The sequence below is a fragment of the Salvelinus alpinus genome, chromosome 8, assembly GCF_045679555.1.
Source record: "Salvelinus alpinus chromosome 8, SLU_Salpinus.1, whole genome shotgun sequence".
NCBI classification, from domain to species: Eukaryota; Metazoa; Chordata; class Actinopteri; order Salmoniformes; family Salmonidae; genus Salvelinus; species Salvelinus alpinus.
The window spans coordinates 51,210,212-51,233,397 of record NC_092093.1 but is presented as its reverse complement, the minus strand read 5'-3'; the positions used below and the strand labels follow the sequence as shown (position 1 = coordinate 51,233,397).

General features: G+C 41.0%; 1 protein-coding gene across 3 annotated transcripts in view; it reads right to left on the bottom strand.

The window, feature by feature from the left end:
* trpa1b (transient receptor potential cation channel, subfamily A, member 1b) overlaps positions 1–22,796 on the bottom strand; it is a 91,649-nt gene extending 68,853 nt beyond the window's left edge. For all 3 annotated transcript variants that reach the window (XR_011676517.1, XM_071414113.1, XM_071414114.1), the window contains exons 1-2: positions 22,698–22,796; positions 12,246–12,394 (exon numbers count right to left, since the gene is read on the bottom strand). Coding sequence is in view for 2 of the 3 variants with exons in the window: in XM_071414113.1 (XP_071270214.1) it covers positions 12,246–12,374 (129 nt within the window). In the remaining variant the exon portion in view is untranslated. The remainder of the gene's footprint in view (positions 1–12,245; positions 12,395–22,697) is intronic.
* Between the last annotated feature and the right edge of the window lie 390 nt (positions 22,797–23,186).

Genomic DNA, 23,186 nt, shown 5'->3' with positions numbered 1-23,186 from the left:
TGTGTTAGCTAATCCAAGTTGATAATTTTAAAAGGCTAATTGATCATTAGAAAACCCTTTTGCAATTATCTTCGCACATCTGAAAACTGTTGTTCTGATTAAAGAAGCAATAAAACGGGCCTTCTTTAGACTAGTTGAGTATCTGGAGCATCAGCATTTGTGGGTTCGAATACAGGCTCAAAATGGCCAGAATCAAAGAACTTTCTTCTGAAATTTATCAGTCTATTCTTGTTCTGAGAAATTAAGGTTATTCCATGCGAGAAATGTCAGCTTCAATAACTCAACTGGCAGCTTCATTAAATATTACTTAATAATATTAATATTATTTATAACACCAGTCTCATACTGACCAATAAAAATAAAAGATTAAGATTGGCAAAAGAACACTGGACAGAGGAACTCTGCCTAGAAGGTCAGCATCCCGGAGTCACCTCTTCACTGTTGACGTTGAGACTGGTGTTTTGCGGGTACTATTTAATGAAGCTGCCAGTTGAGGACTTGTGAGACGTCTGTTTCTCAAACTAGACACTCTAATGTACTTGTCCTCTTGCTCAGTTGTACACCGAGGCCTCCCACTCCTCTTTCTATTCTGGTTAGAGCCAGTTTCACAGTTTAAAACTTTCTGAGATGTAGCCATTATTTACTATTTTACACCTAGGGTTACTATACATAACTTTAACCCATTTTATAAGACATTCTCCAAAATTTAAATATTCCAGGCATTTACATATAAACTCCAGTCGTACTTTATCAAAAGCCTTTTCAAAGTCAGCTATGAAACCAGGCCTGGTTTCCCCGATATTTCATAGTGTTCTATTGTTTCCAGTATTATCTCCAATGTATCGTCCATGTAAAAAACCTGATTAGGACGAATATTATCCAATAATACCTTTTTAATTCTATGCGCAAAGCATTTAGCTAGAATTTTGGCTCACAACACTGAAGTGTAGGAGGCCTCCGATTTTTTAAAATGGACTGGATGTTTATATTTACCCCTTGGATCCTGTTTCAGTAATAATGAAATCAGACCTTCTTGTTGCGTGTCTGATAATCTACCATTTATATAGGAGTGGTTAAAACATGCTAATAATGGTCCTCTGAGTTTATCAATAAAGGTTTGGTATACCTCAACTGGTATGCCATCCATCCCTGGAGTTTTCCCAGCCTTAAAGGCTTTAATTGCATCAAGAAGTTCCTCCTCTGTAATTTGTCCTTCACATGAGTCTTTCTGTTAATTTTACATTATTAATTGGAAATATATCCATACAACTAGCTTCGGTTCGTGGAGATGGAGGAGACTGAAACGAAAACATATTCTTTACTTCCTCTTTCAAAATATACTTCAGGGAATAATGACTGACTCCTTCATTTGTAACAAGTTTCAGTAAAAAAACAACGTTGGTAGCATTTCTATGTTGAAGATTGAACATTAATTTGCTGCATTTTTCTCCAATATTCCATCCAGTTCGCTTTATTTTTTATAATATATTACACTGGATCTTTCTTGAATAAGTTCCTCCATTTCTTTTTGTTTTTCCTCTAACTTATTCTGTGCCTCTATGGTACCGTTTTTATTGCTATCTAACTGTACTGTTAGTCCTTCAATTTCCTTTGTTAATATGGACTCTTTTGATCTAAATTGCTTTTGTTTTATAGATGAGTACTGAATTGCATGATGGCCTCTAAAGGCACATTTAAAAGTGTCCCATACAATACGGGGATCTGCTGTACCTACTGTATGTTATGTCTGGAAAAGTCACTTATACATTCTTCTGTCCTAGTTCTAAACAATTTATCATCTAGTAGGCTTTGATTAAATGTTCAATATCCTCGCCCACGACGTGGAATTTCTGTAAGATAAATATATATGCCAATTATTTGATCCGTCCAACCGCATTCTGTCCCCTATCAACACTTTTTAAACTTTTGGTGCCAGTGAGAATGACATGAGAAAGTAGTCAAGACGACTGGCTTGATTAAACCTCCTCCATGTATATCTCACTAGGTCAGGATATTAAACCTCCATGTATATCGCACTAGGTCAGGATATTAAACCTCCATGTATATCTCACTAGGTCAGGATATTAAACCTCCATGTATATCTCACTAGGTCAGGATATTAAACCTCCTCCATGTATATCTCACTAGGTCAGGATATTAAACCCCCACCATGTATATCTCACTAGGTCAGGATATTAAACCTCCTCCATGTATATCTCACTAGGTCAGGAAAATTAAACCTCCTCCATGTATATCTCACTAGGTCAGGATATTAAACCTCCATGTATATCTCACTAGGTCAGGATATTAAACCTCCTCCATCTATATTTCACTAGGTCAGGATATTAAACCTCCTCCATGTATATCTCACTAGGTCAGGATATTAAACCTCCATGTATATCTCTCTAGGTCAGGGTATTAAACCTCCATGTATATCTCACTAGGTCAGGATATTAAACCTCCTCCATGTATATCTCACTAGGTCAGGATATTAAACCTCCTCCATGTATATCTCGCTAGGTCAGGATATTAAACCTCCTCCATGTATATCTCACTAGGTCAGGATATTAAACCACCTCCATGTATATCTCACTAGGTCAGGATATTAAACCTCCTCCATGTATATCTCACTAGGTCAGGATATTAAACCACCTCCATGTATATCTCACTAGGTCAGGATATTAAACCTCCTCCATGTATATCTCACTAGGTCAGGATATTAAACCTCCTCCATGTATATCTCGCTAGGTCAGGATATTAAACCTCCTCCATGTATATCTCACTAGGTCAGGATATTAAACCACCTCCATGTATATCTCACTAGGTCAGGATATTAAACCACCTCCATGTATATCTCACTAGGTCAGGATATTAAACCACCTCCATGTATATCTCACTAGGTAAGGATATTAAACCTACTCCTGTATATCTCACTAGGTCAGGGTATTAAACCTCCTCCATGTATATCTCACTAGGTCAGGATATTAAAACCTCCATGTATATCTCACTAGGTCAGGATATTAAACCTCCACCATGTATATCTCACTAGGTCAGGATATTAAACCTCCTCCATGTATATCTCACTAGGTCAGGGTATTAAACCTCCTCCATGTATATCTCACTAGGTCAGGATATTAAACCTCCTCCATGTATATCTCACTAGGTCAGGATATTAAACATCCATGTATATCTCACTAGGTCAGGGTATTAAACCTCCTCCATGTATATCTCACTAGGTCAGGATATTAAACCTCCTCCATGTATATCTCACTAGGTCAGGATATTAAACCTCCATGTATATCTCACGAGGTCAGGATATTAAACCTCCTCCATGTATATCTCACTAGGTCAGGATATTAAAGCTCCATGTATATCTCACTAGGTCAGGATATTAAACCTCCATGTATATCTCACTAGGTCAGGATATTAAACCAACTCCATGTATATCTCACTAGGTCAGGATATTAAACATCCATGTATATCTCACTAGGTCAGGATATTAAACCTCCTCCAAGTATATCTGATCTCACTAGGTCAGGATATTAATCCTCCTGTATATATCACTAGGTCAGGATATTAAACCTCCTCCGTGTATATCTCACTAGGTCAGGATATTAAACCACCTCCATATATATCTCACTAGGTCAGGATATTAAACCTCCTGTATATCTCACTAGGTCAGGATATTAAACCTCCATGTATATCTCACTAGGTCAGGATATTAAACCTCATCCATGTATATCTCACTAGGTCTGGATATTAAACCTCCATGTATATCTCACTAGATCAGGATATTAATCCTCCTCCGTGTATATCTCACTAGGTCAGGATATTTAACCACCTCCATGTATATCTCACTATGTCAGGATATTAAACATCCATGTATATCTCACTAGGTCAGGATATTAAACCTCCATGTATATCTCACTAGGTCAGGATATTAAATCTCCTCCATGTATATCTCACTAGGTCAGGATATTAAACCTCCTCCATGTATAACTCACTAGGTCAGGATATTAAACATCCATGTATATCTCACTAGGTCAGGATATTAAACCTCCTCCATATATATCTCACTAGGTCAGGATATTAAACCTCCATGTATATCTCACTAGGTCAGGATATTAAACCTCCATGTATATCTCACTAGGTCAGGATATTAAACCTCCTCCATGTATATCTCACTAGGTCAGGATATTAAACCTCCTCCATGTATATCTCACTAGGTCAGGATATTAAACCTCCTCCATGTATATCTCCCTAGGTCAGGATATTAAACCTCCATGTATATCTCACTAGGTCAGGATATTAAACCTCCATGTATATCTCACTAGGTCAGGATATTAAACCTCCTCCATGTATATCTCACTAGGTCAGGATATTAAACCTCCTCCATGTATATCTCACTAGGTCAGGATATTAAGAAACCTAGAGAGGCCTGGTTCCTCTCTAGGTTTCTTCCTAGGTTTTGGCCTTTCTAGGGAGTTTTTCCTAGCCACCGTGCTTCTACACCTGCATTGCTTGCTGTTTGGGGTTTTAGGCTGGGTTTCTGTACAGCACTTTGAGATATCAGCTGATGTACGAAGGGCTATATAAAATAAACTTGATTTGATTTGATTAAACCTCCATGTATATCTCACTAGGTCAGGATATTAAACCTCCATGTATATCTCACTAGGTCTGGATATTAAACCTCCTCCATGTATATCTCACTAGGTCAGGGTATTAAACCTCCTCCATGTATATCTCACTAGGTCAGGATATTAAAACCTCCATGTATATCTCACTAGGTCAGGATATTAAACCTCCATGTATATCTCACTAGGTCAGGATATTAAACCTCCTCCATGTATATCTCACTAGGTCAGGATATTAAACCTACTCCTGTATATCTCACTAGGTCAGGGTATTAAACCTCCTCCATGTATATCTCACTAGGTCAGGATATTAAAACCTCCATGTATATCTCACTAGGTCAGGATATTAAACCTCCACCATGTATATCTCACTAGGTCAGGATATTAAACCTACTCCATGTATATCTCACTAGGTCAGGGTATTAAACCTCCTCCATGTATATCTCACTAGGTCAGGATATTAAACCTCCTCCATGTATATCTCACTAGGTCAGGATATTAAACCTCCATGTATATCTCACTAGGTCAGGGTATTAAACCTCCTCCATCTATATCTCACTAGGTCAGGATATTAAACCTCCTCCATGTATATCTCACTAGGTCAGGATATTAAACCTCCATGTATATCTCACTAGGTCAGGATATTAAACCTCCACCATGTATATCTCACTAGGTCAGGATATTAAACCTACTCCATGTATATCTCACTAGGTCAGGGTATTAAACCTCCTCCATGTATATCTCACTAGGTCAGGATATTAAACCTCCTCCATGTATATCTCACTAGGTCAGGATATTAAACCTCCATGTATATCTCACTAGGTCAGGGTATTAAACCTCCTCCATCTATATTTCACTAGGTCAGGATATTAAACCTCCTCCATGTATATCTCATTAGGTCAGGATATTAAACCTCCATGTATATCTCTCTAGGTCAGGGTATTAAACCTCCATGTATATCTCACTAGGTCAGGGTATTAAAACCTCCATGTATATCTCTCTAGGTCAGGATATTAAACCTCCTCCATGTATATCTCACTAGGTCAGGATATTAAACCTCCATGTATATCTCACTAGGTCAGGATATTAAACCACCTCCATGTATATCTCACTAGGTCAGGATATTAAACCTCCTCCATGTATATCTCACTAGGTCAGGATATTAAACCTCCATGTATATCTCACTAGGTCAGGATATTAAACCACCTCCATGTATATCTCACTAGGTCAGGATATTAAACCTCCTCCATGTATATCTCACTAGGTCAGGATATTAAACATCCATGTATATCTCACTAGGTCAGGGTATTAAACCTCCTCCATGTATATCTCACTAGGTCAGGATATTAAACCTCCTCCATGTATATCTCACTAGGTCAGGATATTAAACCTCCATGTATATCTCACGAGGTCAGGATATTAAACCTCCTCCATGTATATCTCACTAGGTCAGGATATTAAACCTCCATGTATATCTCACTAGGTCAGGATATTAAACCTCCATGTATATCTCACTAGGTCAGGATATTAAACCTCCTCCATGTATATCTCACTAGGTCAGGATATTAAACATCCATGTATATCTCACTAGGTCAGGATATTAAACCTCCTCCAAGTATATCTGATCTCACTAGGTCAGGATATTAATCCTCCTGTATATCTCACTAGGTCAGGATATTAAACCTCCTCCGTGTATATCTCACTAGGTCAGGATATTAAACCACCTCCATGTATATCTCACTAGTTCAGGATATTAAACCTCCTGTATATCTCACTAGGTCAGGATATTAAACATCCATGTATATCTCACTAGGTCAGGATATTAAACCTCCTCCAAGTATATCTGATCTCACTAGGTCAGGATATTAATCCTCCTGTATATCTCACTAGGTCAGGATATTAAACCACCTCCATGTATATCTCACTAGTTCAGGATATTAAACCTCCTGTATATCTCACTAGGTCAGGATATTAAACCTCATCCATGTATATCTCACTAGGTCAGGATATTAAACCTCATCCATGTATATCTCACTAGGTCAGGGTATTAAACCTCCATGTATATCTCACTAGATCAGGATATTAATCCTCATCCGTGTATATCTCACTAGGTCAGGATATTTAACCACCTCCATGTATATCTCACTATGTCAGGATATTAAACATCCATGTATATCTCACTAGGTCAGGATATTAAACCTCCATGTATATCTCACTAGGTCAGGATATTAAATCTCCTCCATGTATATCTCACTAGGTCAGGATATTAAACCTCCTCCATGTATAACTCACTAGGTCAGGATATTAAACATCCATGTATATCTCACTAGGTCAGGATATTAAACCTCCTCCATATATATCTCACTAGGTCAGGATATTAAACCTCCATGTATATCTCAATAGGTCAGGATATTAAACCTCCATGTATATCTCACTAGGTCAGGATATTAAACCTCCTCCATGTATATCTCACTAGGTCAGGATATTAAACCTCCTCCATGTATATCTCACTAGGTCAGGATATTAAACCTCCTCCATGTATATCTCCATAGGTCAGGATATTAAACCTCCATGTATATCTCACTAGGTCAGGATATTAAACCTCCATGTATATCTCACTAGGTCAGGATATTAAACCTCCTCCATGTATATCTCACTAGGTCAGGATATTAAACCTCCTCCATGTATATCTCACTAGGTCAGGATATTAAACCTCCATGTATATCTCACGAGGTCAGGATATTAAACCTCCTCCATGTATATCTCACTAGGTCAGGATATTAAACCTCCTCCATGTATATCTCACTAGGTCAGGATATTAAACATCCATGTATATCTCACTAGGTCAGGATATTAAACCTCCTCCAAGTATATCTGATCTCACTAGGTCAGGATATTAATCCTCCTGTATATCTCACTAGGTCAGGATATTAAACCTCCTCCGTGTATATCTCACTAGGTCAGGATATTAAACCACCTCCATGTATATCTCACTAGGTCAGGATATTAAACCTCCTGTATATCTCACTAGGTCAGGATATTAAACCTCATCCATGTATATCTCACTAGGTCAGGGTATTAAACCTCCATGTATATCTCACTAGATCAGGATATTAATCCTCATCCGTGTATATCTCACTAGGTCAGGATATTTAACCACCTCCATGTATATCTCACTATGTCAGGATATTAAACATCCATGTATATCTCACTAGGTCAGGATATTAAACCTCCATGTATATCTCACTAGGTCAGGATATTAAATCTCCTCCATGTATATCTCACTAGGTCAGGATATTAAACCTCCTCCATGTATAACTCACTAGGTCAGGATATTAAACATCCATGTATATCTCACTAGGTCAGGATATTAAACATCCATGTATATCTCACTAGGTCAGGATATTAAACCTCCTCCATATATATCTCACTAGGTCAGGATATTAAACCTCCATGTATATCTCACTAGGTCAGGATATTAAACCTCCTCCATGTATATCTCACTAGGTCAGGATATTAAACCTCCTCCATGTATATCTCACTAGGTCAGGATATTAAACCTCCTCCATGTATATCTCCCTAGGTCAGGATATTAAACCTCCATGTATATCTCACTAGGTCAGGATATTAAACCTCCATGTATATCTCACTAGGTCAGGATATTAAACCTCCTCCATGTATATCTCACTAGGTCAGGATATTAAACCTCCTCCATGTATATCTCACTAGGTCAGGATATTAAGAAACCTAGAGAGGCCTGGTTCCTCTCTAGGTTTCTTCCTAGGTTTTGGCCTTTCTAGGGAGTTTTTCCTAGCCACCGTGCTTCTACACCTGCATTGCTTGCTGTTTGGGGTTTTAGGCTGGGTTTCTGTACAGCACTTTGAGATATCAGCTGATGTACGAAGGGCTATATAAAATAAACTTGATTTGATTTGATTTGATTAAACCTCCATGTATATCTCACTAGGTCAGGATATTAAACCTCCATGTATATCTCACTAGGTCTGGATATTAAACCTCCTCCATGTATATCTCCCTAGGTCAGGATATTAAACCTCCATGTATATCTCACTAGGTCAGGATATTAAACCTCCACCATGTATATCTCACTAGGTCAGGATATTAAACCTCCTCCATGTATATTTCACTAGGTCAGGATATTACACCTCCTGTATATCTCACTAGGTCAGGATATTAAACCACCTCCATGTATATCTCACTAGGTCAGGATATTAAACCTCCATGTATATGTCACTAGGTCAGGATATTAAACCTCCTCCATGTATATCTCACTAGGTCAGGATATTAAACCTCCTCCATGTATATTTCACTAGGTCAGGATATTAAACCTCCTGTATATCTCACTAGGTCAGGATATTAAACCTCCTCCATGTATATCTCACTAGGTCAGGGTATTAAACCTCCTCCATGTATATCTCCCTAGGTCAGGATATTAAACCACCATGTATATCTCACTAGGTCAGGATATTAAACCTCCATGTATATCTCACTAGGTCAGGGTATTTAAGACTGCATATATCCACTAATTCCAATATATCCATGATTGAAATGAATGTTGCAACCTCCAAACCCAACAATGCTGTAATCAATATCAATGTAGTACTAGAAAAACACACACACACAAATAATAAGGAATAAGAAATATGAAATAAACAATAAAGTAATCACACTATATACAGGAACTATTTAAAAAGTCAGTTCCAGTACCATATTAACAATGTACAGGGATACTGGAGTGATGGAGGTAGATATGTATCGGGGTAAGGTGACTATATACAGGGTCAGTACCATATTAACAATGTACAGGGATACTGGAGTGATGGAGGTAGATATGTATAGGGATAAGGTGACTATATACAGGGTCAGTACCATATTAACAATGTACAGGGATACTGGAGTGATGGAGGTAGATATGTTGAGGGGGAAGGTAGATATGTATAGTGATGGAGGTAGATATGTATAGTGATGGAGGTAATGTGACTAGGCAACAGGATATAAGATAAACACAGTTGCAGCAGTGTGTTGGAGTGACAGTGAGTGTGTGAGTGTGTTGGAGTGACAGTGAGTGTGTGTGTTGGAGTGACAGTGAGTGTGTGAGTGTGTTGGAGTGACAGTGAGTGTGTGAGTGTGTTAGAGTGACAGTGAGTGTGTGTGTTGGAGTGACAGTGAGTGTGTGAGTGTGTTAGAGTGACAGTGAGTGTGTGTGTTGGAGTGACAGTGAGTGTGTGAGTGTGTTGGAGTGACAGTGAGTGTGTGAGTGTGTTGGAGTGACAGTGAGTGTGTGTGTTGGAGTGACAGTGAGTGTGTGAGTGTGTTAGAGTGACAGTGAGTGTGTGTGTTGGAGTGACAGTGAGTGTGTGAGTGTGTTGGAGTGACAGTGAGTGTGTGAGTGTTTTGGAGTGACAGTGAGTGCGTGAGTGTGTTGGAGTGACAGTGAGTGTGTGTGTTAGAGTGACAGTGAGTGTGTGTGTGTTGGAGTGACAGTGTGTGAGTGTGTTGGAGTGACAGTGAGTGTGTGTGTTGGAGTGACAGTGTGTGAGTGTGATGGAGTGACAGTGTGTGAGTGTGTGTGTTGGAGTGACAGTGTGTGAGTGTGTGTGTTGGAGTGACAGTGTGTGAGTGTGTGTGTTGGAGTGACAGTGTGTGAGTGTGTGTGTTGGAGTGACAGTGTGTGAGTGTGTGTGTTGGAGTGACAGTGTGTGAGTGTGTGTGTTGGAGTGACAGTGTGTGAGTGTGTTGGAGTGACAGTGAGTGTGTGAGTGTGTGAGTGTGTTGGAGTGACAGTGAGTGTGTGTGTTGGAGTGACAGTGTGTGAGTGTGTTGGAGTGACAGTGAGTGTGTGTGTTGGAGTGACAGTGTGTGTGTGTGTTGGAGTGACAGTGTGTGAGTGTGTGAGTGTGTTGGAGTGACAGTGAGTGTGTGTGTTGGAGTGACAGTGTGTGAGTGTGTTGGAGTGACAGTGAGTGTGTGTGTTGGAGTGACAGTGTGTGTGTGTGTTGGAGTGACAGTGTGTGAGTGTGTGTGTTGGAGTGACAGTGTGTGAGTGTGTGTGTTGGAGTGACAGTGTGTTAGTGTGTTGGGCCCTGTGAGTGTTTACAGAGACAGTGCAAAATACTGAGAAGAAAAAAGATACAAGGTAAACGTTGTCCGTGTAGCAATTTTGTTAGTTATTTATGAGTCGTATTGCTTGGGAATAGAAGCTCTTCAAGAGCTTGATGCACCGGTACCTCTTGCCGGGCAGCAGCAGAGAAAATAGTTGATGGCTCGGGCGGTTGGGGTCTTTGGCAATTTTCCTGGCCTTCTTTTCACACTGCCTGACACAGAGGTCCTGGATGTCAGGGAGCTCGGGACCAGTGATGTACTGGGCTATCCGTAGAACCTTTTCTAAACGCCATGCGATCGAGGGCGGTGTTATTGCCTAGGCAACAGGATATGTTATTGCCATACCAAGCAGTGAAACAGACAGTCAATATTCTCTCAGCTGTAGGACCTTTTCAGGATATTTGTATTTGTATTTATTATGGATGCCAAAGCAGCAGCTACTCTTCCTGGGGTTTATTATGGATTCCCATTAGTTCCTGCCAAGGCAGCAGCTACTCTTCCTGGGGTTTATTATGGATCCCCATTAGTTCCTGCCAAGGCAGCAGCTACTCTTCCTGGGGTCCAGCAAAATTAAGGCAGTTTATACAATTTTAAAACATTACAATAGATTCACAGATTTCACAACACGCTGTGTGCCCTCAGGCCCCTACTCCACCACTACCACATATCTACAGTACTAAATCCATGTGTATGTATAGTGCCAATGTTTGTGTCTCTTCACAGTCCCCGCTGTTCCATAAGGTGTTTTTTAAATTTGTTTTTAAATCTAATTTTACTGCTTGCATTAGTTACTTGATGTGGAATAGAGTTCCATGTAGTCGTGGCTCTATGTAGTACTGTGTGCCTCCCATAGTCTGTCCTGTGATCAGGCCGACCACCGTCGTGTCGTCAGCGAACTAGATAATGGTGGTGGAGTCGTTCGTGGCCACACAGTCGTGGGTGAACAGGGAGTACAGGAGGGGACTAAGCACACACCCCTGTGGGGTGCCTGTGTTAAGGGTCAGCGTGGTGGAGGGGATGTTGCCTACCCTCACCACCTGGGGTCGGCCCCGTCAGGAAGTCCAGGATCCAGTTTCAGCGGGAGGTGTTCAGAACCAGATTCCCAAGCTTGGTGACAAGCTTTTAGGGGATAATGGTGTTGAATGCTGAGCTGTAGTCAATGAACAGCATTCTGACATAGGTATTCCAAATAAAAACGTATTATTGTGATGGTATGTACACAGTGCTTGTAACTACTGTGCCCATATCAAGCATTGGGTTGCACAATTCTCATGACTTTCCAAAAATTCCAGGGTTTCCCGAAATCCCGGTTGGTATATTTATGGATTTCATGCTTTTTCCAGGAATCTTCGAACCGAAAATTTTACAAAACCTTTATGGAAAGTAATTGTATATATTTTTTTAAACCCTTGTCAAGCCAGAGATGCATTTCATATTTTACATGGACATTTACAGGCACAATCAAGCATTGGAACTCGGACTTACCTCAAACAGGTTTATGGACTCCAGAGTGATGTCTGTTTTTACAGAGAGTTGGTGAGATCTTCTTTCGTCATCGTCGATCACACACTTATAGGAACCGTTCTGAGGCGCCACTTCCTTGGTGAGCTGCATGAGGTCGCACAGTCCAATCACTGAACGGAAGAAGGATAGAGGGACGTCATTAACACACGCGTGTGCACGCAGGATAACACACATACACACACTCCTCCAGGAAGATTACCTAGCAGCAGACTCCACAGTACACCTTAAAAGACCACAAATGTATACCTATTCAAAATATACATTTCCCTCACAAACAAAACATGCTATTTTTTGTGTAAGAAACAGCTTTTGTTGCCAGTTCCATATTGTCCCTTATTCTCCCGTTTAGTCTCACGAAGGAGAACAAAAGGGACCGTTAGTCTCACGATAGAAGGTTAATGGAAGGGACCGTTAGTCTCACTATAGAAGGTTAATGGAAGGGACTGTTAGTCTCACTATAGAAGGTTAATGGAAGGGACCGTTAGTCTCACTATAGAAGGTTAATGGAAGGGACCGTTAGTCTCACGATAGAAGGTTAATGGAAGGGACCGTTAGTCTCACGATAGAAGGTTAATAGAAGGGACCGTTAGTCTCACTATAGAAGGTTAATGGAAGGGACCGTTAGTCTCACGATAGAAGGTTAATGGAAGGGACCGTTAGTCTCACGATAGAAGGTTAATAGAAGGGACCGTTAGTCTCACTATAGAAGGTTAATGGAAGGGACCGTTAGTCTCACTATAGAAGGTTAATGGAAGGGACCGTTAGTCTCACGATAGAAGGTTAATGGAAGGGACCGTTAGTCTCACGATAGAAGGTTAATGGAAGGGACCGTTAGTCTCACGATAGAAGGTTAATGGAAGGGACCGTTAGTCTCACGATAGAAGGTTAATGAAGGGACCGTTAGTCTCACTATAGAATGTTAATGGAAGGGACCGTTAGTCTCACTATAGAAGGTTAATGGAAGGGACCGTTAGTCTCACGATAGAAGGTTAATGGAAGGGACCGTTAGTCTCACTATAGAAGGTTAATGGAAGGGACCGTTAGTCTCACGATAGAAGGTTAATGGAAGGGACCGTTAGTCTCACTATAGAAGGTTAATGGATGGGACCGTTAGTCTCACTATAGAAGGTTAATGGAAGGGACCGTTAGTCTCACGATAGAAGGTTAATGGAAGGGACCGTTAGTCTCACGATAGAAGGTTAATGGAAGGGACCGTTAGTCTCACTATAGAAGGTTAATGGAAGGGGCCGTTAGTCTCACTATAGAAGGTTAATGGAAGGGACCGTTAGTCTCACTATAGAAGGTTAATGGAAGGGACCGTTAGTCTCACTATAGAAGGTTAATGGAAGGGACCGTTAGTCTCACGATAGAAGGTTAATAGAAGGGACCGTTAGTCTCACTATAGAAGGTTAATAGAAGGGACCGTTAGTCTCACTATAGAAGGTTAATGGAAGGGACCGTTAGTCTCACTATAGAAGGTTAATGGAAGGGACCGTTAGTCTCACTATAGAAGGTTAATGGAAGGGACCGTTAGTCTCACGATAGAAGGTTAATGGAAGGGACCGTTAGTCTCACTATAGAAGGTTAATAGAAGGGAACGTTGTGCCTTTCCCTTTTAAGACTGAGGTCATCTGGGTTCATGGAGTTCCTCTGTTGAGGAAAGCAATTATGTTTTCCTCAGCTGGGGGTCAGCTTGCTGTGTCTGACTGTGTGTCCCTTGTGTCTCTGGGATTGTGCTGGAGTGAGGAGGGTGAGGAGAGGTGAGGGGGAGAGGGGGGTGGGGGGAGAGGGGGGGTGAGGGGAGGTGAGGAGGAGAGAGGGAGGCGAGGGAAGTGGTGGAGAGGGGGGAGAGAGGGAGGAGGTGAGTAGGAGAGAGGGGGAGGTGAGGGGAGGTGAGGAAGAGAGAGGTTGGGAGAGAGGGGGGATGTGAGGGGAGGTGAGGAGGAGAGAGGGGGAAATGAGGGGAGGTGAGGAGGAAAGAGGGGGGAGGTGAGGAGAGTAGAGGAGAGGTGGGGAGAGAGGGGGGAGGTGAGCGGAGGAGGAGAGAGGTCTTGAGTGTAGTCCAATGACCAAGTAACTGGCTGACATTGGTGAAGACTGGGAAGGGAGGCTGGCTGACCTCAGTCCTGGATGGTGTTAAGTATATGCACACAAACATAAAACACTTTGAAAAGGAAAAAGGAAATGAGCATTATCTAGTTAATTTAGTATCTCCGTCTTTTTTAACTCTTGCAGGACATTCTCCTTGACGTCTGGTATAGTTCATATTATCAGTAGAAAACAGAAAGAGACAAACGGAAAGGTTAGTTTATCATTGAACAGGGATGTATTCACAAGGAACCAAATGGAAATGCAATTTTATCATTGGACAGTGATGTATTCACAAGGAAACAAACGGAAGCAAATGTGCCGAATCGGAAGAGAACCTAGCTGAATTTGTCTAGAAGAAACTCTTGTTTTCGTTGAAAAACACTTTCCGTTGCACAACGTTGTGTGACAGTTTGCTACGGTGTGCACTAATGCATATGACCCTGGTGGTTCCGCTTTGTCTCAAAGCGTTTCCTCCTGACGTGTTAAAAAAAGACTCCTTTTTCTTTTTCTGTTCGGTGCCTACAGGAGATGACCTTGGTCTGGAAAACTCCATCTCTTGACAGCTACTCTTGAAGCCTACTGTTTTTATCTAAGACTATTGTGTGTTTTATCACAGTAAAATAAAATGGCACCTTAAACAACTATTCCACATTACTTGACAATCCCACATTACATGACAATCCCACATTACATTACAATCCCACATTACATGACACACCCACATTACATGACAAACCCACATTACATGACAAACCCACATTACATGACAAACCCACATTACATGACAAACCCACATGAACCTTGTGATTATAACCCACTGTATATACAGGGCATTTGGAAAGTATTCAGACCACTTGACTTTTCCACATTTTGTTACGTTACAGCCTTATTCTAAAATGGATTAATTAGATTTCCCCCTCATCAATATACACACAATACCCCATAATAACAGAGCGAAAAAAGTTTTTTTTAAATTTTGCCAAATTTATTACAAATAAAAAACAGAAATACCTTATTTACATAATTATTCAGACCCTTTACTATGAGACTCGAAATTGAGTTCAGGTGCATCCCGTTTCTATTGATCATCCTTGAAATGTTTCTACAACTTGATTTGAGTCAAGTTGATTGGACATGATTTGGAAAGGCACACATCTGTCTATATAAGGTCCTACAGTTGACAGTTCATGTCAGAGCTAAAACAAAGCCATGAGGTCGAAGGAATTGTCTGTAGAGCTCCGAGACAGGATTGTGTCGAGGCACAGATCTGGGGAAGGGTACCAAAACATTTCTGCAGCATTGAAGGTCCCCAAGAACACAGTGGCCTCCATCATTCTTAAATGGAAGAAGTTTGGAACCACCAAGACTCTTCCTAGAGCTGGCCGCCCGGACAAACTGAACAATCGGGGGAGAAGGGCCTTGGTCAGGGAGGTGACCAAGAACTTGATGGTCACTCTGACAGAGCTATAGAGTTCCTCTGTGGAGATTGGAGAACCTTCCAGAAGGACAACCATCTCTGCAGCGCTCCACCAATCAGGCCTTTATGGTTGAGTGGCCAGACGGAAGCCAGTAAAAGGCAAATGACAGCCCACTTGGAGTTGTTCTATATTGTAGATATATACAGTAAGACTGTATGGACAGCCTGGGGTGAGTCTACATGTTCTATATTGTAGATATATACAGTAAGACTGTATGGACAGCCTGGGGTGAGTCTACATGTTCTATATTGTAGATATATACAGTAAGACTGTATGGACAGTCTGGGGGGAGTCTACATGTTCTATATTGTAGATATATACAGTAAGACTGTATGGACAGCCTGGGGTGAGTCTACATGTTCTATATTCTAGATATATACAGTAAGACTGTATGGACAGCCTGGGGTGAGTCTACATGTTCTATATTGTAGATATATACAGTAAGACTGTATGGACAGTCTGGGGGGAGTCTACATGTTCTATATTGTAGATATATACAGTAAGACTGTATGGACAGCCTGGGGTGAGTCTACATGTTCTATATTCTAGATATATACAGTAAGACTGTATAGACAACCTGGGGGGAGTCTACATGTTCTATATTGTAGATATATACAGTAAGACTGTATGGACAGCCTGGGGGGAGTCTACATGTTCTATATTGTAGATATATACAGTAAGACTGTATGGACAGCCTGGGGTGAGTCTACATGTTCTATATTCTAGATATATACAGTAAGACTGTATAGACAACCTGGGGGGAGTCTACATGTTCTATATTGTAGATATATACAGTAAGACTGTATGGACAGCCTGGGGGGAGTCTACATGTTCTATATTGTAGATATATACAGTAAGACTGTATGGACAGTCTGGGGGGAGTCTACATGTTCTATATTCTAGATATATACAGTAAGACTGTATGGACAGTCTGGGGGGAGTCTACATGTTCTATATTCTAGATATATACAGTAAGACTGTATGGACAGCCTTTGGGGAGACTACATGTTCTATATTCTAGATATATACAGTAAGACTGTATGGACAGCCTGGGGGGAGACTACATGTTCTATATTCTAGATATATACAGTAAGACTGTATGGACAGCCTTTGGGGAGACTACATGTTCTATATTGTAGATATATACAGTAAGACTGTATGGACAGCCTGGGAGGAGACTACATGTTCTATATTGTAGATATATACAGTAAGACTGTATGGACAGCCTGGGGGGAGACTACATGTTCTATATTCTAGATATATACAGTAAGACTGTATGGACAGCCTTTGGGGAGACTACATGTTCTATATTGTAGATATATACAGTAAGACTGTATGGACAGCCTTTGGGGAGACTACATGTTCTATATTGTAGATATATACAGTAAGACTGTATGGACAGCCTTTGGGGAGACTACATGTTCTCTAGTGAAGCCACAATGCATACATCAATGGTCTACGTCCCTTCGGGCCCTGGTCCAAACTAGAGCACTGTGTTAGGAGTAGGGTGCCATCTGGGTCTTTCACCCTGGCAGCTCCATCCCTCTCTCGTTGAGAGGCAATGTTTTCACCCTGGCAGCTCCATCCCTCTCTCGTTGAGAGGCAATGTTTTCACTCTGGCAGCTCCATCCCTCTCTCGTTGAGAGGCAATGTTTTCACCCTGGCAGCTTCATCCCTCTCTCGTTGAGAGGCAATGTTTTCACCCTGGCAGCTCCATCCCTCTCTCGTTGAGAGGCAATGTTTTCACCCTGGCAGCTCCATCCCTCTCTCGTTGAGAGGCAATGTTTTCACCCTGGCAGCTCCATCCCTCTCTCGTTGAGAGGCAATGTTTTCACCCTGGCAGCTCCATCCCTCTCTCGTTGAGAGACAATGTTCTCACCCTGGCAGCTCCATCCCTCTCTCGTTGAGAGACAATGTTTTCCCCCTGGCAGCTCCATCCCTCTCTCGTTGAGAGACAATGTTTTCACCCTGGCAGCTCCATCCCTCTCTCGTTGAGAGACAATGTTTTCCCCCTGGCAGCTCCATCCCTCTCTCGTTGAGAGACAATGTTTTCATCCTGGCAGCTCCATCCCTCTCTCGTTGAGAGGCAATGTTTTCACCCTGGCAGCTCTATCCCTCTCTCGTTGAGAGGCAATGTTTTCACCCTGGCAGCTCCATCCCTCTCTCGTTGAGAGGCAATGTTTTCACCCTGGCAGCTCCATCCCTCTCTCGTTGAGAGACAATGTTTTCCCCCTGGCAGCTCCATCCCTCTCTCGTTGAGACAATGTTTTCACCCTGGCAGCTCCATCCCTCTCTCGTTGAGAGACAATGTTTTCACCCTGGCAGCTCCATCCCTCTCTCGTTGAGAGGCAATGTTTTCACCCTGGCAGCTCCATCCCTCTCTCGTTGAGAGGCAATGTTTTCACCCTGGCAGCTCCATCCCTCTCTCGTTGAGAGGCAATGTTTTCACCCTGGCAGCTCCATCCCTATCTCGTTGAGAGACAATGTTTTCACCCTGGCAGCTCCATCCCTCTCTCGTTGAGAGGCAATGTTTTCACCCTGGCAGCTCCATCCCTCTCTCGTTGAGAGGCAATGTTTTCACCCTGGCAGCTCCATCCCTCTCTCGTTGAGAGACAATGAGACTTTTCTAAATGGGGATCAATATTGGCCTCGGTTGTCTCAGTGGCTGAGCTATCCATCCAGCTATGACCACATGGCAACTGGTTATTTACATTGAATACAATTTGAGCTGTTGAAAAAAATCTATACCTATAGTGGCTGTTTTTACTCCTGCCTTGCTCTGAGCTTAAATAACAGTACAGGTTACACCAAGGAATGGTGGTTGGTGTAAATGTCCTTTCAATTCCAGTCAATTCAGGAAGTACTCTTACCGTAGAAAAATAATTTCTACCTAGAACCAAAAAGTGTTCTTCGGCTGTCCACATAGGCTAACCCTTTGAAGAACCCTTTTTGGTTCCAGATAGAACCCTTTTGGTTCCAGGTAGAACCCTTTTGGTTCCAGGTAGAACCCTTTTGGTTCCAGGTAGAACCATTTTGGTTCCAGGTAGAACCATTTAGGTTCCAGGTAGAACTCTTTTGGTTCTATGAAGAACCCTTTCCACAGATGGTTCTACCTGTACCCCAAATAATTCTACCTGGAACCAAAAAGGGTTCTACATGGAAGTACCCTTATGGAAACATTTTTACTAAGAGTGTACAGTGCCTGCAGAAAGTATTCATACACCATTAGTTGTTCCATGTTTTGTTACAGCCTGAATTCAACATGGATTCAATAGATTTTACCACATAATGACAAAGTGAAAACATGTTTTTAGAAAAATAAATATCTCATTTACATAAGTATTCACACCCCTGGGCCAATTCTGTGCATAAGCACCTTTGGCCACTCAAGAACATTCACTGTCTTCTTGGTAAGCTACTCCAGTGTAGATTTGGTCTTGTGTTTTAGGTTATTGTCCGGCTGAAAGGTGAATTAATCTCCCAGTGTCTGATGGAAAGCAGACTGAACCAGGTTTCCCTCTAGTATTTTGCCTGTGCTTAGCTTCATTCCGATTATTTTGTATCATAAAAACTCCCCATTCCTTAACGATTACAAGCATACCCATAACATGATGCAGCCACCACTCTGCTTGAAAATATGTAGAGTGGTACTCAATAATGTGTTGTATTGGGCCCAAACATAACACTTTGTATTCAGGACAAAAAGTTAATTGCTTTTCCACGTTTTTTGCAGTATTAATTTAGTGCCTTGTTGCAAACAGGATGCATGTTTTGGAATATTTTTATTCTGTACTGGCTTTCTTCTTTTCACTCTGTCATTTAGGTTAGTATTGTGGAGTAACTACAATGTTGTTGATCCATCCTCAGTGTTCTCCTATCACAGCCATTAAACTCGGTAACTGTTTTAATGTAACTGCTTTAAAGTCTACATTTGCCTCATGGTGAAATCCCTGAGCGGTTTCTTTCCTCTCCGGCAACTGACTTAGGATGGACGCCTGTATTTTTAAAGTGACTGGTTGCATTGATACACCATCCAAAGTGGAATTAATAACTTCACCGTGCTCAAAGGGATATTCAATGTTTTAATATTTTTACTTTGCGAGGCATTGGTAAACCTCCCTGGTTTTTGTGGTTGAATCTGTGTTTGAAATTCTTTGCTGAAGGGACCATACAGGTAATTATATGTGTGGGGTACAGAGATGAGGTAGTCATTCAAAAAATCGTGTTAAAAATTATTATTGCACGCTGAGTGAGTTCATGTAACTTATTAGGTAACTTGTTAAGCACATTTTTACTCCTGAACTTATTTAAGATTACCATAACAAAGGGGTTGAATACTTATAGACTCAAAACATTTCAGCTTTTCATATATTTTTTTTAATTTGTAAAAATATTGATAGCATAATTCCACTTTGACATTATGTGTCACGTTCTGACCTTAGTTCCTTTTTTATGTCTTTATTTTAGTTTGGTCAGGGCGTGAGTTGGGGTGGGCATTCTATGTTGTTTTTCTATGTTTTGTTCTAGTCGTTATATTTCTATGTGTTTGGCCTAGTATGGTTCTCAATCAGAGGCAGGTGTCGATCGTTGTCTCTGATTGAGAATCATACTTAGGTAGCCTGTTTTCCCACTATGGGTTGTGGGTAGTTGTTTTCTGTTTAGTGTTTTTGTTTGCACCTTACAGAACTGTTCGTTTGTCGGTTTGTTGTTTTTGTTTAGTATTCATTCTTTATTAAATTATTATGAATACGTACCACGCTGCACTTTGGTCCTCTTCTCCTTCCACCAACGACAACCGTTACATTATGTGGTATTTTGTGTTGGCCAGTGACAAAAAAAGTGCCGTCTAATCCGTTTTAAATTCAGGCTGTGACACATCAAAATGTGGAAAAAGTCAAAGGGTGTGAATACTTTCTGAAGGCCCTTTACCATTGATCTGGAACTCCCTGTATATAGTATCTCCATTCTTATGCATTTTAATTTGATACTGTTTAATTGTTATTATCATTTTAAACTCTACATCGTTGGGAAGGGATCGTAATCAAAGCATTTCATGGAAAGGTCTACATCAGTTGTATTCGGCGCGTGTGACCAAATAACATTTGATTTGATTCTATTTTATTAGGCTTATTTTCATTTTTCAGTACAGTGTCAGACAGCCAGAGGCTGGTTCCCAAATGGCACCCTATTCCCTATATAGTGCACTACATTTGCCCAGAGCCCTATGGACCTTGGTTAAAAGTAGTGCACTATAAAGGGAATAGGGTGCCATTTTGGGATGGACACAGAGACTTGGGAAGCTTGTATCTGTAGATATCAGTTTCACTAATTAGCCTGGGGATCATTCCCCTGTTTGCTGGAACAAAAAAAATCCAGGACATTTCATTAAACCCCATAGAACACAGTCAACATGGTGAACGGTTGCCAAGCGATGGAAGAGTAGTTGCTTGATATATACATGTGTATTGTATATAGTTACTGTTTATACAATCACTGCAAAGGACATGACAGTACCCCCCCCCCCCCAATGCAATCTGTTGCTTTAATAGTGTACTGTGTGTGTGTGTGTGTGTGTGTGTGTGTGTGTGTGTGTGTGTGTGTGTGTGTGTGTGTGTGTGTGTGTGTGTGTGTGTGTGTGTGTGTGTGTGTGTGTGTGTGTGAGAAAGAGGATGTTTAACTGTCTAGCTTGTTATACTATCCTGATAACGAGTAATGATCAATTAGCCAATGGTGTCAGCTTGCTAACGTCTCAGAGGAATAATTGTGCTTTATGACTTCAAAATATGAAGTGGTCTTGAGAAGGTGCCCATTACACAGTAATATAAAACATGTAATGCAATCGTACCTCACTCACTCTGCCTTTCCTGACCACAGATTTTAGATCTCAGATGAGACATGTTAAATACACGTACAACTTAGAAAGATATGGCGTAGTGATAACGCAGTGAAGTAAAGCATGTAGAACGAGTCAGGATTATTGAAAGGCTGGACAATCCTTTCCTGGCAGGAAAACTGTAGTTTTATAGTTGAAAGAAAGAAGAAGAAAAATGATTTTTACGGGACTTTCATAATTAGAAAGATTTGCTTTTGGAATTTTCCAAATATTCGGCCCTATGCCTGGAAATGCCCTTGTCCGGAGGAAAGGATCCCAATTCCAAACTCTCAAAAATAAAATGGATTCAAATTCCACAAACTCTGTCAAATCCTAAATTAACCAGGAATGATTTAAATTGGTACTTTCTATACCACTTCAATAAAGAAGAAAATGTATATTTTTGTCAACTGAGTAAAACATGAACTTCATCAGGGTCGTGAAAAATCTGATCGAATGCTTGTCTTTATTTTATTTTTTATTATTAATGATCTTCTATGTTTTACAAATGTTTGTATTGAACTGTCTGTTTTGAGTATTTCTGGTAACTTTTTATTTGGATAGTACATCTGTAGATTCTCTCCAGACCCTCTAGACAGTAACATTTCAACTAACAATCTACTAACCCTAACATTAACTATGACCCTAACCCTCTTTCTAAACCTAACCTTAGCGAGCAGATAGTTTGTTGATAGTACGACCATCTGGAGAGAACCTACAGATGCAAAATCCGGACACAACAAATAAAGTGTGATCGTATTTGTCGTCATCTCCATCAAGGCTAACCCCTTTAAGAGCAAATGTTTTATATCACTGCCCTAAAACATGCACTATGCATAAAACTATTGACATATGGTTGTTCTAGATTCATGAAATCAAAACCCTATTTCCCACAACCCTGTTTCTGTTATTAATACATAGGAAAGTAAGAGAAAGCTGAAAAAGCCATAGAAAGAGAGGGACTTTACGTACCTCTTTAGTGGTTAGGCTGGTTAGCTGGTTGGCTGGTTGGCTGGTTGGCTGGTTGGCTGGTTGGCTGGTTGGCTGCTGACTGCCTATCTCTGAGTTGAGCAGACTGCTGTGGTCTCCCAGTACGGGGCAAGTAATGGTTTATGTACTGTATTTGTCACAGTTCAGTGACATTCCATTCAGACCTGGGTTCAAATAGTATGTGAAACCTTTCAAACACTTTCAGCGTTTGTACTAGTCTGCCTGTAGTGCCAGATGGGCGGGTTTGGCACTCCTTGTGACTATTCTACTGGTTCCATTGTGTCAGGCAAGCTCAATTAAACCCAGACACAATTGTTTAAAATTATTTTGAATAGTATTTGAACCCAGGACTGATCCCATTACAATAGCTCCTAGATGCTCAGAGATACGCAGTAGAATGAGTAGAGTAAGTGTCGCGGCCGTCAAAGGAAGTGGACCAAAGCGCTGCGTCGTAAGCGTACATTGTCCTTT